Source organism: Bombus fervidus, chromosome 1 (assembly GCF_041682495.2).
Source record: "Bombus fervidus isolate BK054 chromosome 1, iyBomFerv1, whole genome shotgun sequence".
Taxonomy (NCBI): Eukaryota; Metazoa; Arthropoda; class Insecta; order Hymenoptera; family Apidae; genus Bombus; species Bombus fervidus.
Window position 1 is genome coordinate 21,093,132 of NC_091517.1, and position 16,800 is coordinate 21,109,931.

At 36.8% G+C, this 16,800-nt stretch overlaps 1 protein-coding gene across 5 annotated transcripts in view; it reads right to left on the bottom strand.

Annotated features, from left to right (window-relative positions):
* The window catches only part of Rdga (retinal degeneration A), a 78,160-nt gene that overhangs the window by 35,277 nt on the left and 26,083 nt on the right, over positions 1-16,800 (bottom strand). For all 5 annotated transcript variants that reach the window (XR_011800459.1, XR_011800458.1, XM_072008793.1 and 2 more), the window contains exons 3-5: positions 3,890-4,563; positions 1,321-1,715; positions 49-431 (exon numbers count right to left, since the gene is read on the bottom strand). Coding sequence is in view for 3 of the 5 variants with exons in the window: in XM_072008793.1 (XP_071864894.1) it covers positions 49-431; positions 1,321-1,715; positions 3,890-4,563 (1,452 nt within the window). In the remaining 2 variants the exon portion in view is untranslated. The remainder of the gene's footprint in view (positions 1-48; positions 432-1,320; positions 1,716-3,889; positions 4,564-16,800) is intronic.

Here is a 16,800-nt window from a genome sequence, read left to right on the forward strand (position 1 = left end):
TTCATCATAGCACTTGAGGATAAAAGGTTCCCCATGAAGAAAATTTACCTGCATTGGAATGGTCCTTGTAGTAACCAGCTTAGCTGTGCTACATTGAGCAATGCAGGTGCCGTGTCCACCTGCTTGAAGAAGCGGAAGCTGGTACGTCGTTAAACCAACAACCTCGATCATTCCATCCTCCGTCGATGGTTCTTTGGTTCCACTCGCAGCACCCCAAGGATGCGTTCCGCCACCGTACGAGGCGATGTTCAAGAAGACTATAGCGTGAACTCGATGCTCCTTCAACTTCGGTGTCATATCCTGGCCGTCGCAGTCCAACGTCACGAATTCTGAGAGATCCTTCCATTTTCGTCGCACGAGATCCTTACCACCCATTTGACCATAAAACATTTTGTTTCGTAGCCGCGAGTTAAATCTTTCTGGATGCGCCTCTGCAAAACAGTCGAACACTTTTATACTACTTTGTCTTTCCATATAAATATTTGACCAACTTTTAACATTTATAGAAATAACATTTATGACTGGTGTAGCGGTTGAAATATTCAATTCAATTTCAATAACGGTCCTCCGCAAATAGATTTATTGGCTAACTTGTTTCTTAAATTTCTTTTTCTTTCCTAGGCAACTTTATATTTTGAGACTCGACTAAAATATTTTTACTTGGCAATCGATATGCTTGAAATATTCGTAACAGTCAGAATATCTGAAATATTTATGCCAGTCGAAATATTCAGATCCGACAACTAATTGTATTTAACTATCGTCATTTAACTCGAACGAGCTCAATGAAAGATATAAATATACTTTTGATACTTGGTAACAAATAGATGTAAGTACTTTACTTCAATCTATTAACCGGATCGGACAAATTAATTTGTCAATTAGATACCCAATTTCCTTACCAGTTAAAATTCTTCCGTTTCATAATTATAAAAACGTCTAACCAAGAGATCAACTGGATTAACGGGTTAAACCCTGCAAAGAATTCTGTCACATCTTCTCTTAAAACTCCTCTAACCCCTAAACTATCGATCCTACACAACCATTCACCCTCAAAACATCCTTACATCCTCTCACTCTACATTCACTCTCGTTTCCATCCACATAGAAAACACACGGCCACTTAGGGGTCTAAAATATGGCATTTCAGTGAAAGACGTTCGCATGAAATATAGCAACAGGTTCCTAACTACTTTGCAGGGTTCTTCGACGGTTCAACGGTACCGACGGAACGTTTCTAAATAATTTAAACAAACTGTTGCATATCGCTTGGGAAAACCTATTTCAGGAGGGCCGGAGGATGAGACCTTAGAGACTAACCTCGAGCTTCGTGAAATTCAAGGGCAATGTGCGCATCCACACCAAGAGAGAAGTAATTATTAACGACGTTCAGAGGTAGATTCTCTTTGCCTTTGCCATTATCATCGTCGCCTTGCGCATCAGGATTCCTCTCCACTACCAGTTGCCATCTATCCAACAACGTCGTATCGCTCTCTCCGATATTCGTCAAAATCTTCCCAATTGGCTCGTCGGTGTAACCGCCGCCCCATCCTAATGCCCTGGCCAGATCGTTTCCGGTTCCCAGAGGAAGCACGCCCACCGCTGGTGGAGGAGATGCGCCGATCTGATCCAGGATCGATAATACCCAACCGACCGTACCGTCGCCGCCACACGCCAGAACTCGTAGATTAGGAACTGTCTTGAATAATTCCAACCTGAAAGCGAGGAAATATTTTCTTTTTCGAGGAAATAATTTCTTCTTTGTTTGCCTTTCGCGTTATAAGAACGAGTTCGCAAAGGTATTCAAACGTTTGTAGACACCTTTTATCGAGTAGAATTTTATTCACGCTGTTATGAGACTCGATTATCAAGATTGTATTGATGAAATTCGAAATAAATCTGGAAACATATTGCACATAGAAAGAATCAGTTAGTACAAGTACATGTATATACCTAGCAGAGATCACAAAGATAGTTGAACAATCGATAATAACAACAATAGTCGATTAAATTGTAGGGTTATAGGATATTTGTTGTTGTCTACGTATATTATGCGATAAATAATTCTATAACATGGAGTATAAAGGTGCATGGAGGCGCGCACACGAATATACATATTTAATTTAAACGTAGCATAAAATCAAATAACTTAACCGAAATGCGATCATCACGAGTCACGTAGCACCGAATATTTGGTAATTAAAAATTATTGTCCGGATGGTTTCGTTGATTCACTGCTATGATATCTCGAATAGTTCGAAATAAAATGAAGCTAACCGATCGATGGCTTTTATTTTCAAACACTTGATTAATAAAGTCAAGTTGCAGCTTGTAGCGTATATGATACGTATTTGAGGAATTTTTAACGCATTATTAAATGCATTTCACTCGACGTAACAGATGTTTGTCATATCTTTAATCCACTGTAACATGCTTTTTATTCAATGTAATACACAAATATTTCAAAAGTCAAATTTCGAAAGACGATAACGCCATCATATGCATACTACATTTCACGATGTTTGTCCATACCTATACCAAATACAATTTCAACAACAATATCACTTGCAAATTATTGTTAAAGTAAAAAAAAAACTACTTGTTCCTATTTTCGTTATCGTCAGATGCAGTAAATTTCATTTGCGTAATTAACAAATTTCAAGTATTCGATGAATATCGAGAAAAAAATGTTGCAAATGGTTCGTTAGAAAAATATAGGAAAGTTAATTGGTAGGTAAGTTTCAAGAAATTTTTATCATCGTATGCACAAAGTTACGGTATATTCATGGACAATGCTGTTTACTGTATCGTGGCGAAAGCAACCAAATGGAACGCTAGAACTTTTGAATAAACTTTCGAAGAAAGTTCCGATAATACCGTAGCGACGACCTTTATCCTAAAAGCTTCGCCTTTATTCAACTAGGCCTGCGAGCCAGAAAGTGCAACTTTAATTAAATCCCCTGTTCATTTGTCATATTTTCCAATATCCCTTCCACCTTTTCGACAAGAGCAATGAACTAATTCGACTGAATTTCCATTCGGTTAACCTAATTCCTTACCATAACCCTGACTGCTGAATTAGAAAATAGCATGTAGAATATTTTTTCCCTTTCTACCCTTTAAAACAGATCCTTCGAAGGGTAAATATTCTACGAATTAAGTGGAACGAAAGAAATTAATTAAAATAATTATATTCGTCGTTGAAACGTGAGAAACTAAACAACGTAAGAAAATAATAAAGAAATTAAGTTTCTCCAACGAAAGAAAATGCCGAGAATCTGCAACAACAAAGAAGTTGTTCGAAAGAAGAGTTGCCCATCGTAAACATCCACAATAACCAACGGTGGATGTAAAATAAATTTTCAATCAGCGATACACGTCAAATGCGTTCACCTATAGATAATGTCTCACAATTTACGATTCCACAACATCGTGAAACATCTTACCACTTCAATGAACGCAGTACCAGATCGATATACGTATCCACTATCTCCGTTTTATCTTCTCTTATTTCTTATTAGAGTGCGGATATTTATAGGATATATCTGGTTTATGGAAAATCAAAATGCGTAAAGATTTACAAGAAGCATATAGTACGCGAATATATGGAAAGATTGCAAGTAGATACATTTAAAAAATCGTCACAATCGTACTACCGATATATCAGCGATTTTATCGAAACGTGCGTGTAATTTAAAATTTAGCTCCAAAATCGAATGTAAATCTTAAAATTGTTTCTCTCTAAACGAGAAATAAGAAAATAAAAAAAAACCTCGTATTCCTATGCTCTTCGTATTTAAATCGGATGAAACAGATTCGACGTCTTTAAATTAATGTTGATAAAAATATATATGCAAGATGTCAGTCTATTTATCGTGCATAAACTTACCCCATCTTGGGTCCGCCCTGGGTCAGATCGAAGACTTGCCTCGGATTCAACAGCCACTGGAACTTTTGTAAAAGCTTGGCTCCCTGATTGCCGCCCGATTTTGGGTTAATGAAAACCAGCACCGGTTTCACAGATGGCGTAGGTATAGGTTTCACCACCCATAACATCCCCTGATCCTTATCCTGCTCTTTATCCTTATCCTTTTCTTTCGATTTCTTTCTGTTGGACGCAGTGCCAGCACCGCTTCCAGATTTCTTCTTTCTCGGCGATTTTCTCAAGCTACTCTTGAAACTGCCCTTCCTGGGAAGCTTCACGATCCAGGACGGCGGCACTACGATAGACGCGTGAATACCTAACTCGCAGTTTTCTCCGATCTTCTCAACGTTGAAGCACGCTTCCTTGTTGTGATAGGCCAGCTTGCACCAGCTACAGCTCACCGCCACAATCTCCTTCGAGGTGAAGCTCAGCTTCGATTGGAACGACTTGCCGCAATTTGCGCATTTCCCCTTCTGTGATCGTCGGTGTACCCAGTGGTGGTGAGTGTTCGTCTGTTCCCGATACTGGCGGACCCCGACATCCCGGAAGCTAGATTTGCAGGCGAAGTTCAGACTCACCGCGCACACAGCGTGCGCTACCACTCTGCAGGCTGCACATTTCATCCGGGGCCCGTGTTTCTGCAATTTCAATGAAATTCTCTGTTAGAGAATGTCTCGGGTACAGCAGGTCGTTTATAACGCTTTAAGTCATTGTTGAACGAAGTAAACGATAGTAAAACCGGAGGAAAATAAGATCCACGTTCCGTGCAATCCTCTTAGTCTGTTGTTAGGGGTTGTCCGAAAAAAAAAAAAAAAAAAAAACGAAAGAGGAAAAACTGAAGCGCTCGCGAAATCGGTTTAACGGGGTTCGAAAACAGCCGGAACCTCGTTAGCGGCTCTTTAATGGCATAATCGATAAAAGTTACGTGTCGAGAATACGGTAATCTACCCATTTCCCTTGTTTCTTTGCTTTATTCCTATTTTCACGTAATATTCTACAGCATCAGTGCGCTCAGAAATTTCTTCCTCCACTTGAGTAACGAAGAAATAGAGATTAAATTGAAAAGGGAACGTACTAGGGCAAATGTTCGTTCGCTAAATAATCTATAGCAGTTGTACATAGAACGTAACAAAAACACGTTCGTTGATTGCAAGAACACGAGATCGATGTAATGAATGCCCCACGTCACAGGACGAACGAACACGTTGCAAGAACTTGGAAATTTTTTGTGCTCCATAAAACTTTGTCCCTGTCCCCTGTCCAAATGGAAACGTTGACAGAATTTGCACACGTTTACGTGGCTATAAAAAGCAGAAATAGGAAAAAACAAGAATAAAGAAAGAAAAAAGAGGAAGAAAACGAGGAAACACGAAAGAAAGAGGGTGGAAAGACGGAAGATGACAGCGGATTCACGGAATTCATGGTGCGCGTATAAATCACGTCATCCTGCTCGCCACCTTTCAAACGATTTAGAAGGTTCATCGGTTTCCATTGTCTACACGATGATCAAAGGGGCAAAACGATGATCATCGAGGTCAAACAAAAACCATCAAGCTCTATCGTTCGCCGATAGGCTTGAATAAACTATGAACGAACAGCGCTTTAAAATTGTGACGATTCTCGACGAAAGAAACGCGGTCGAGTAGAGGAGCGTCGGTAGAGGTTGTAGAGGGTCAAGGCTGGTCGACAGACCCTCGTCGAACCTCTTCTCCGTCGTTTCAGTTCCTCTCAAAGAAAAACTTTTTTCCTTCCGATATTGCTCAGCCGTCACGGTTTATATTGACCTACATGAGTCACCCGAAACGTGCCACGATCTTCTCTGTGAGTCGGGCAATTTGTACAGAAAAGAAGAGAGAGGAAGAAAGGAAAAGAAGAGACGAGTCTATGCGTTTTTCTCTACACAATCCGAAGATACGATATTTTCTTCTTCTTCTTCTCCGTCCTTTTTTATATGGTACCGGTTAATTGCTTCGTCAGAGACGTAATTTTATCGAGAAAGAGATCTTAGGACCAGACCACTCGAATTCGATGGCACAGACACTTTCGAACTATTCTTCGGCTAAATTGGATTGATCGATCGAGACCATTTGCGGGCAAATCTCACTCTATCGTTGGGTCTCTCTCGTCCCTTTGCTCTCTCAGCCGCTCTTCTTTATTCGTTGCTTTTTAAAAGCGCAAAATGTAAATCCAGTGGAACGTGTCACACCTCCGTCGAAAATTTTTATTCGAGAAATAATTCTAATAATGATTATAAATGTATCTATCTCATATGCACGTTGCTAGCCATAAGTGTTGGAAAGCTCGCTCGTTACGATTGATCGAGAACCTCTGACAAATTTTACTTTATTTAATTTAGTAATTCTGCTCCCATTCTCTTCTCAACCCTTGATCGTGACTTCTAAAACGAGCATGAACACAGGCGGTCAGAACACGTGCCCTAAAAGCCAAATGTGAATTAGCAGCCTGTAAATTAAGCCGTTCAGCAGAATGTACAAAAACGTCGCGACGATCGATCATCTTAATAGCGTAAAAGGTCGCGCGTTATCAGTCCGAACGTCTTCACGACGCGCAAAAACAGGCGAAAGGGGTAGGCTAAAGGGATCAGCGTGAAACTTAAATGGAAAACTCGGCGGATGAACGAACGCCGATTCATCAAAGTCTGGGGCCACCGGCGGAATCAATCTTCGTTACCGGTACACGCGGCTGATGCTCGGATTCCACTTGGAAAACGGGCACGTCGCTGACGATCCGTAAGATTTATTTATCGCGTGGAAATTGCTGGCTGCGATCGACGCGGAAATCGCACTTAAACGAGATCTCATACTCGATTTTCCGTGTCGATCAGGAATGCTATAAATCAGAGGTTCTCAACCAAAGTGGGATTATTGAACGCGAGAGTTGGAAGGAAGAATCTAGCACATTTTATTTGACATGAAAATATTGACTCAAAAGTTCAAACGATTGCTCCAAATTAAAAAAAAAAAGAGAGAGAGAGAAAAGAAAAATAGGTCAAATAATTAGATACTCCAAATAAAACGACAAATAAACAGATCAAATAATTACTGCGAGTAAAATAAGACATGAGTTGGAAATAAAATTGCTTGAAACATAATTCGAAAATCTTACTTAAGAAGTACATTGTTTTCAAATAACATATTTACCAAACGTTTGATAAATAGTACAATAATAGAACAAGTAGTAACAGCAGGTAAAGGATAACAGATAACTGTTTTCTTTTGTGTATAAAGAACATATCTATTGCTGGGATAATATTCACCTTAGAGATAACTAGATATTGGAATAATTCATCGGACCAAATAGCGTGGAAGCTAAGAGATACGGGAAGGAATGTACATAGATTAACACATCAGAATTTTGGAGTGGAAATTCTGTGTACCATAGATAAACATCCGTATATTTTCCTTACAAAATCAAACAATCGATATCCATATATTAAATGACCGTAGCTTTCTACGGATATATAACTCCTACTCATCAATGGGTAAGAAGTTTATGGAATAAGCTTAATATTCTCAGTTAAAATTATCATAATTCGTATATATAATTGGAAGTTACTCTCTGTTTATTACTCTTATTATTTATATTTATTATTCTTACTGAACTTAAAAAATAAAAAATTTTTCATTCTTCGAATTTAGTTATCATATCGAAAGCTAACAGTATCTTACAACGTACAAGTTTGATCATTCTATACCAGGTTCAAAGTTGAATTTTGAGATGTTAAACCTAGTCGAATAACGCTTACTATGATAAGCATGTAGTCTTAACTTCGTACATTGTACGTACATTACAAGATATATTGCTCTTCGCGCTACATACTGTAATTTTTCAATTTTGAATCTGATGATATGCATTCGCGAAAAGGTTGAGTACCCACACTGTAAATCGAGAATATTATCGACGTGATCGTATTGACCCGTATTGGCTTTACACTCGACTATTTTCATCCCTTTTTCATTCCTTTTTTCCCTTTCTTTTGATTCATGCACATTCGACGTTTAATGGACACGAAAGAATTTTATGCGATTCGAAATTGGAATTTGTGGATCATTGATATCGAAGGCAGAGAACGGCTGCGAGTGAACAGTCTCACGGTTGAGCAATAGCTGTAAAATTCCAGGATATTGGTACCCATACAAGAGAATTACTACTCGCTTTGTGCATGCCACAAACGATATCACAGTTAGTGAACTTCTGGAGATTGAGAAACGATTTAATGGAATCCTTAAGTTTGAGATAACTACAGAATTACAAATTCTCAGATTACTTACTAATAACACTCTGAAACTTTGCATTAATAACACATAATGTTGGAGCACGTAATATTTCTGGTAATAGCATTGGCTTGTGTAATAAAAGTAATATGAGATTTATGAGAGATTTCTGAGTTTATGAGATTCAATGCTGTTGAATTATACGTCTACCTCCTGTTACTCACTGAATATCATTACGATCCTTTTTACGAGAAATTTTCTGCCTTTCCTGGCAACGAATTTTTGAAACTGATTTTTGAAAATTCCTCTTAACACGTTCGATCTTGTTCTATCAAAAGAACTCTTTAAAATCTATGTTCCTACGATTAATACTTCTCGCGAATTTTTCCTACAAAAGCCTAGAATATTGAAAATTTTCGATTGATACAAGTTTCTTTGTCATGATTAACACGCTGTTTTATATTTCAATGAAATAACTTTTTTTTGTCCGAACGTTCTTAAAAAATTATTCGCGATACACCGTAGTCCTCCGAAAAGGAACAACGTTCCTTTGACGATGGGAATAATTTTTCTGACTGAAATAGAACAAATTTGATTATCATGATACCTGTATGATGAATACGTTTCGTCGGATATTTTCTTTTTTTAAATTTCGAAAAAATGTCCTGCTTCCATATTCGAAACAACGCGTTTCCGGGGTGCCGGTTAGAATAAAAATTAAATCCTGTTTCAACCAATGGCGACTGCTCTAAACCAAACTGTATAAATTAAATATTTCACGGGAAAAACTTTCCGCTCGTTTTATTCCAGAACGTTATTTGAAACGTTTTAAATAATGCACGCGGAATGCATCCAAGCTTTTTTTCTTGCCACGGTTAAATTCGCAAAATAGTTTACTGCATCAACGTAGTCGATCTATTTTTTCGAATCTCCATTTGATTAACTTCTACATATGCTTTCCAAGTTTACATTTCCACCCTGCACAGTGAAGCGAAAATCCTCAATTTTTTTACTACTGAAGCGAATTTTCCTCGGAAAAATATTCCTGGAAACGTCCAAACAACGAAGCAGAGCCATGGCTCCTTTGCTTATGAAACTCTTCAGCCTCTTTCTCAATTGAAGTAAACGACACTCTTCTACATGTGACGATCAAGCTATGTACGCAAACCAACATTTCAGAATACATAATGCGATTTATGAAACGTTACGGAATGTTTATCAAGACGGTGACCAGTCGTCCGATAAATAACACAAAATTGTCGAATAGAAAGATGCATATATCTTATTTAATGATATGATAATTTGATTAAGCTTGTTGACATTTCTCATTCTATAAATCTCGATACACGTTACACTAAATCTTCAATCTTTTTTTTAAATTTTACTACCAATCTTCCAAACAATCCGATAAATTTTTTATTTTAGATATCGATAGGTGATGATTACGCAATATGTTTTGCAATATAGCTTATGTGTTACGTCGGTCGACTCTCTACCTAGACCAGGTTACACACCGCGGGCAGGATGGCAGACAGATATCCGCACATCCTTATTGCGTACCCTTAAAATTCTCAAGGACCGACCATAAATCTCAGACAATTTTAGCTAAAGTCTTTCAGATCGAACAAAGATCTTTTTACGAAAGCGTTTTCTTCGCGACCGCGTCTCTCCGCGAACGGTCGTAACATTATGAAAAACATGCTGTATTTATCTTTCTTCTACACTAATTGTTCTTTATTCTAAAAATATTTCATCGATTTGATTGGTCATTTCAAAGGGGAGAAGAATGTCCAGATACGCGAAAAATAAGAAATCAAAGTTTATTTTTGTCGTATGGCTTCAATCGTACGAACCAGGAACAAAACGTTTGACGAATAAGTAAACGGAAGGCGTGTATCGATATTAAATAAACAAATAAACACAGTAGGCGATTAAATTGCGAAATTAAGACATATTTGTGTTACATAATGTAATGTGGTACGATCCTAAAGGAAGCAAGCGAATAGAAATATTTATCTGATCGATAAAAGAACGGCGATCGAAATCGTTTGAAAAATTCAAGATTAATTTTCAACGGAAGAAGCAGGAAGTCACTCGTCGCTACGGCGGAAGTATGCTCGCGCGTAATGTGTATCGATCGTTGGAATCTCGGCAACGATAAATATCATGCCTCGCGACAAGTTTAAACATACTTTGAAGCACGTTAAGTATAATTTAATGCAAATAATGCTTGTTTACTTAGTTAGGAGGAAAGCTTCCATTTGGTCCTGTTAACCAGACGTTACCACGCTCGCATGCATGCGATGGAAATTGATTTTGGATTCTTGTTAAATATGACGGACACGCGGTATCATGAAATTCGTCTAAAATCTTACGAGCTATGTGCTGGTCTATACATGTACATATATATATACGTACCTGTAACTGCGACTTGTCGTAAAAATCGCGAGATTACGAAAAAATTTCATTATAATTCATACGGCGCACGCATACAAAATTTTGAAATACTATAAATAGAAATTTTACGGAAATATTATTTATCGGTGTACGTAACATAGGGAATGAATATCATGAACGCGTGTTAAACGTGGATATGTTACAACGTATCGAATACCATATTTTAATGAAAACATGGAATGTGATATACAGGGTGTTTTGTTTATTTTGTCCGTTTTAATATCTTCGTTACTTTTACAGATACAGAAAAGTGGGAAAAAAGAGAAAAAAGTTCTTCGGTTTGGAACGGCGAGTATCGTGATTCGTGTTATTGCGCGTTCCATCTACCGAGTCTCCACTTTTATCAAAAACTTAACTCTTAACGTGTACATACAATCAATGAAAATCAATGAAAGTTAACAAAAACACCTGTACGATTTTAGTAATTGCAAAAACGAAAATCGAATATCATTTATTTTGATTAAATCTTTCAATTAATTTCTCGTTTCATTCATACGGGAGCATCAATGGAAATGATGCGAGATAAATCATCGAAAGGTATAAGTCATCGTTGAAAAACTGATGCCTTAATCTTATCAGAGTGGCCGTTATGTAAATAATGACGAAGTGGATGATACAATTCCGCCGCATGTTATATTCAGCGAGTATTCGATTCGAGTGGAAGAAATGAAACAAACGACGAGAAGCAATAAAATTTGTACTGCAGAAGCATGGATGGTAGCTACTTGACGAAGCTAAGAAGCAAACATGAACATATAAACAGCAGGGAAATAAGAATAATGGGCAAAGTCAGAAAGTTACATATTTCATGAACGTAGAATGCTGGAAAATACGCGGAACAAAAGGTCGTGTCGACACAAATCAGAAAAATCATTCCCCGCGAGACGCAAACGCGTTCTTCCAATTTCGGATCGCTCTAGTACTGTTATATTTATCACAATATCCAGAGATTCTGAATTACGATACTCCTGGTGTTATTACGAAAATGCTTTAGAACTATCAAGAACAAAATCCATTTTGTGTAACAGAAATTGTGAAAATTGTTTAGGAATTTTTAAACCAACCTTTTCCCCATATTTCTTGTGATAAATTGTAGTATGAAACTATGGAAAAAAGAAATTTAAAAAATAGAGATAATTGTTTAAAAATATTCCTATAATTAATTATTCTATATAATTATGTGACTCGTAGCCGGTAGAAATAATTAAAGATTGTTCTACGATACGACTAGACTAAGGACGTTGAGGCATTTATGAAAAATTTCAATGCGCAAAAATATAGAAAATATCCAAAGTACGTGCCCCATATAATATGCAGATCACAAAAACAAATCACGTATAGTTCGTTTATCTACGTGTAATTTCGTTTATAAAAATATGAATTTTCATAAACCATCGTACTTTGTATGTACTATGAAACCATATAACTTCCATCAGTTTTGCCTACGCTAATATACATATAACCTGTCTGAAAGCCTCCATTGTCAATCAAAAAGATTGACACTGTTACTTTCAAAATGAAAACAGTTCTAGCTTGATTTTTTTACGCATGATGCTTTCTCGTCAAATCGAGACGTATAAAATGTACGGTTAAAGTTTAGAAATAGTGATTTTGTATGAAACACCTTGTACACAGACGCGTGTCGCAGGTTTCAAATTTCACAAAACCTCGTTATGCCATTCACATAGGATTTCACATAGGAACAAATTCGAAACTGCTACATAGTTGGAAACTGAAATGTTTCGGTTTCGGTGTTACCAAGAGCGGTCTTTGTCGATTACAGGCAATTTTACACCGAAAACGGTGTTGTTGCCGCAAACGAGCTTTTTTTGCACCGGTCAAAATTCTATTCGCGTTTCTTTTCCTCAGGCTGCATCGAAAATTACGGCGATACGATACTCATATTTTTTATGCAAACTCGAATTTAAACGGAGCTCTGGTCACGCGCCACCTTGGCATATTTTTCCTTTTTCCAATAATTTCCTTGCAAACAGTTTTGTTCTATAAATTCCGTTAGGTAACGCGTTTATTTTCGTACTGTTTCTTTTTCTTAAGAAAGACAAAGGACAGGATCCTCTTTCTATTACGAAACTTAATCCTGGCAAACTAAACCAACCAAATACGATTAGCGAAAATTATGTGCAACAATCTGTACTTTAAGGCTATTATGGAAACGTTACTACCGCAAATCTCGTTCAATTTACTACGATAGTGTTTCTTTATTCCGGATTTTTCGATCAAGGAAGCTCAATGGAAAAATGATGTAACTGAATCTTTTCTCAAGGAATATTATAAATGGGATACTCTAGAGGAAACAGTATCAGTTTAGAAAATTTTGCTATGAATTTTCAAGACCACTCCTACTGGTTTCGTGCAAAAGCGTGACAATAATTGCTGCGTTAAATATTGAAAACTTATTCCAAGAAGATTAAAAATAAGATATAAAATTCATGTATCTACAGCAGAGAAACGTATTATTAAAAATTACGATCTTTCCTTATGGGAAGATGATCTTAATCAATTTTTCTGTCTTTAGAGTCGCACGCAAAAAATATAATTTCAACGAGGCGAGCAAACGTTATAATCTTTCTAATAAATTCACGAATCACAGCCATCCAGTACAGGTGATACGCAAAATTTTCAGTCGCTGACATATATATCCAATTTCCTACCATGCATACTAGCTGCAAAAATATTTATCGTGGTGGATGCTGCGCGGAAAATTACAGCTTCTGCCATCCCTCTCTAAACCTGGTTGCTACCCTGTGGCCAAAGCTCGCCCGATAATTTTCTTTTTATACCTGAACAAAGAGGTTTCGTAAATTGCCAATTTCCGTTATTAACACACATAGAATGGTAGTAGACTCGCTTAATTTTCCTCCTTCCTACATCATCGTCCTGCGGTTAAGATTCATTTTTTAAAGCGTTGGCTAAATAAATGTATTCATCAGGGAACATTAAATTACGCTCCAAATCAGGATTATCAACTTTTCAAGTAGCTCGGCCAAACGATGTATGAAAATAAGGAAATCATTATTCGTCCTGAATTTCGTTGGTTGAATTTTAAGATTGTTTGCGTATTTGTTAAATTGAGGTAAATTAACGTTGAAACTACCGGTTTCTGATATATAGCTAAATATTTTCCGCATACTCACTAAGGTACTCAGTAAGGTATTTCACTTCGAAGTAATTAGAAGCTTAGACATTCTGTTTGCTTGTGAAAAAAGAATATACTTCGCGTGCAATTTAAATGGAACCAGCTGGGTTGGTCATTAGGTGGTATTGACAAAATCCGCAACCACTTAGATGCCAATCCAATAAATACGAATATGCAAGAAACAATAGTTTCGTGGCAAGTTTAACTTTTTTTCACTAACATGTTTTTTAGGGTCTGTGATTAAATGTGATTATCTTTAGGTAGAGTACTTTGTCAATAGGATGTACATACAACGTGTACAAATAAAAAAGCAGACTATACAATAGTAATAAGAAGAATACATAACGGCACGTTTCTATTTCTAAATTACCAGGCAGATTCATACGAAATGAAAGTGTATTAAGAATTGTATCTACAATCTGTAAATGTATTCAAAATTAATCGGAATGCCAATGATGACCAAATTATTGAAAAGTGTAAAGTTTCCAGAAAAAATCTTTGCACCAGCTTTTATTTTACGTGATGTTACCTACAATTACGAACAAACACTGCAAAAATTGTGGTATTATATCTTTTGTTAAAACGTACTCTGTGTTGTTACAGCGTTACGCTGAAAAATAAAAGCAGATCAAAATAATGTCTTTGTAATCCTATATGGCGATTGCTTAAGGGCTGAATGTTTATTTTCGTCCATCGTACGAGAAATAAAATAGACACTGCCTATACATTCCCAGAAATCAATTAATGTGTACGCTATAATTGACTCGATAGAGGCGTAAAATCAATGAGCCGCATTACGTTAATGATATAACGTGTTTCAATGAAACCGATGAGTCAAGGAACTCGAAACATGACGTTACGCCGCGAACATGTCGCGAGGATACACAATTTATAAACCTTTATATCCCATCAATCGTTTATTATACTATCAATAGCACTGGTCATAATGCCGATTACCTTTGACAAGAAAAATTACCTGTTAAATGATCGTCACGAAGAATCTTTGCTCGCATACTGCAAAGTAGCTTGTGTTCTTTATACTTAGAATAAATAAATATAGAAAATTAATAATACAATTGTGTATATGAAAACGAACACTTATAGCTTCACTAATTAAATTTGTATATAGCCGTATATATAGTTATATGTTTGTTTATAATTATAGAAATCATTATAGTGGCTATAAGATCGCAATGCTTAGATACTTCAAAATCATGCAATTCATTAAGAAGTAATTCATTTATTATTCAACGCAATTAAATTACGTAATTAAGCCAGTCGTAAGCATCAACTGTGTTCGTTTTCGGTTCGGACGAAACTGCGGCACTTAATTAAAAATTCTTAATTACGACGTTTTCTGTCGTGTTCCCCTCGTTATCTCAATCAAATTTAAAAGAACATTACGTCGAAAGATGGCAACACGGATAAATACGCATCACCCCTTTTATACATTTGACCTACAATTTCTCAAAATATCATAAAAGCAATATCGAACGCCAATGGATAAAAAAAGAATTTCATTTCTCTCGTTGAATTTCCAGATTTAGACAAAAAAGAAAAAACGGAGAAAGGAAGGAAATATTCTAGGGAAGGATATATCTGCGTGATGAAATAACGCACGGTCCGATCTCTAAGAGTAGCGTTGCTCGTAAAAGCAAAAAGAAACGCACGAAATAAACGTGGAACTGTGAGACAATTCCTCCTCCCCTCTTTCTCTCTCCTTTTGCGTTTGCTCCTAACGAAAATCGTCCCCATTAATGTTTCACTCATTGCCAACGTCTTTGTCTAAAAATGATATCACCGATAAAAGATGTACGCAGTCGAACTCCGTGTCTCGCCAAAGTATTTTCAATCATTGGTACAGTTGTTGAAACGAGGACGACTGACTGGCAGAAAAATTGACGCGTTCCATGATCATTCTGTTTCATTCGGCTAAATGCATATTTTATCATATACTCATATAGTCGATTGCGTACACAATAAGGATAAATCAACGAAGACACAACGTACGTATAATATGCAATGGCTCACGGAAATACTTGAAAACATATCACTGAAAACATTTATGTGTTACAAGAAATATTGTGGAATTTCATTAGCAATGTAACAAAACATCATGGTCATATCGTACGGAAAATTGAGATCAACAGCAGAACAATTATTCTTTTATCGATATGGTAGAAGGCAATATTTCTAGAAATTCATAATTGCTGTACGACAGGAAAAAAAAAGAATGGAATGAAATATTATATGTTAAAAAGTCGAGTGCGATGGGTGGATATATGTACACTTATGGTGATTGATCATATACATATGCGTCTATACATATAATCTATACCTTATATATAAAATATTATAGATATATGCCAGATGTATTTTTCTTTTTTCTTTTTTCTTTTTTTTTTTTCATTAACGCTCAACAGACGATAATTCTTATATACTTTCGAATATATAGCTGTCCAGAGGTTCAATCCTATAAACGAAGCTCTACGGTATTATTCTTTTTCTTCGCCCTCTTCTATCGACCACTTCCAACTACTGTCCATCGTCGCACGTCAGTACCGCGCACATTATTTTTCATGTCGAGCTACATCGTGTTTTTATTCGCGCACCAAACAGTCGTATCTTTGGGAAACATGCCGGGCATTTCTTCTTCCTATGCTTTTACTCCTTCGTTTTTACGATTATTCGCTTGCAGTACCTTCTACGCTGCTACATGTTGAAGGTAGAGCCGTTTTACGACACCGTGCGAAGGATTAAGAGGAAAAAAGGGACGTGTGGATAACGAATGTCGTCAACTTTTAACGAGTATCGGTTTACTGAAACTATTGGCTGTAACTAATCATTGTCTAAGGCGAAAGTGAAAGATGAGAAGAGGAACGATGTGATTTATCGCGTAACGTGTTTTATTTTTAAGCCTGTTGCGGCCTTCGATTTTCCATGTCCCAATTGTAGTCTGAGTATTTCACGAAAAGATTTGCTAGAAGATTGCAATAAGAAATCGTGCGTAACAACGACAATCCTTA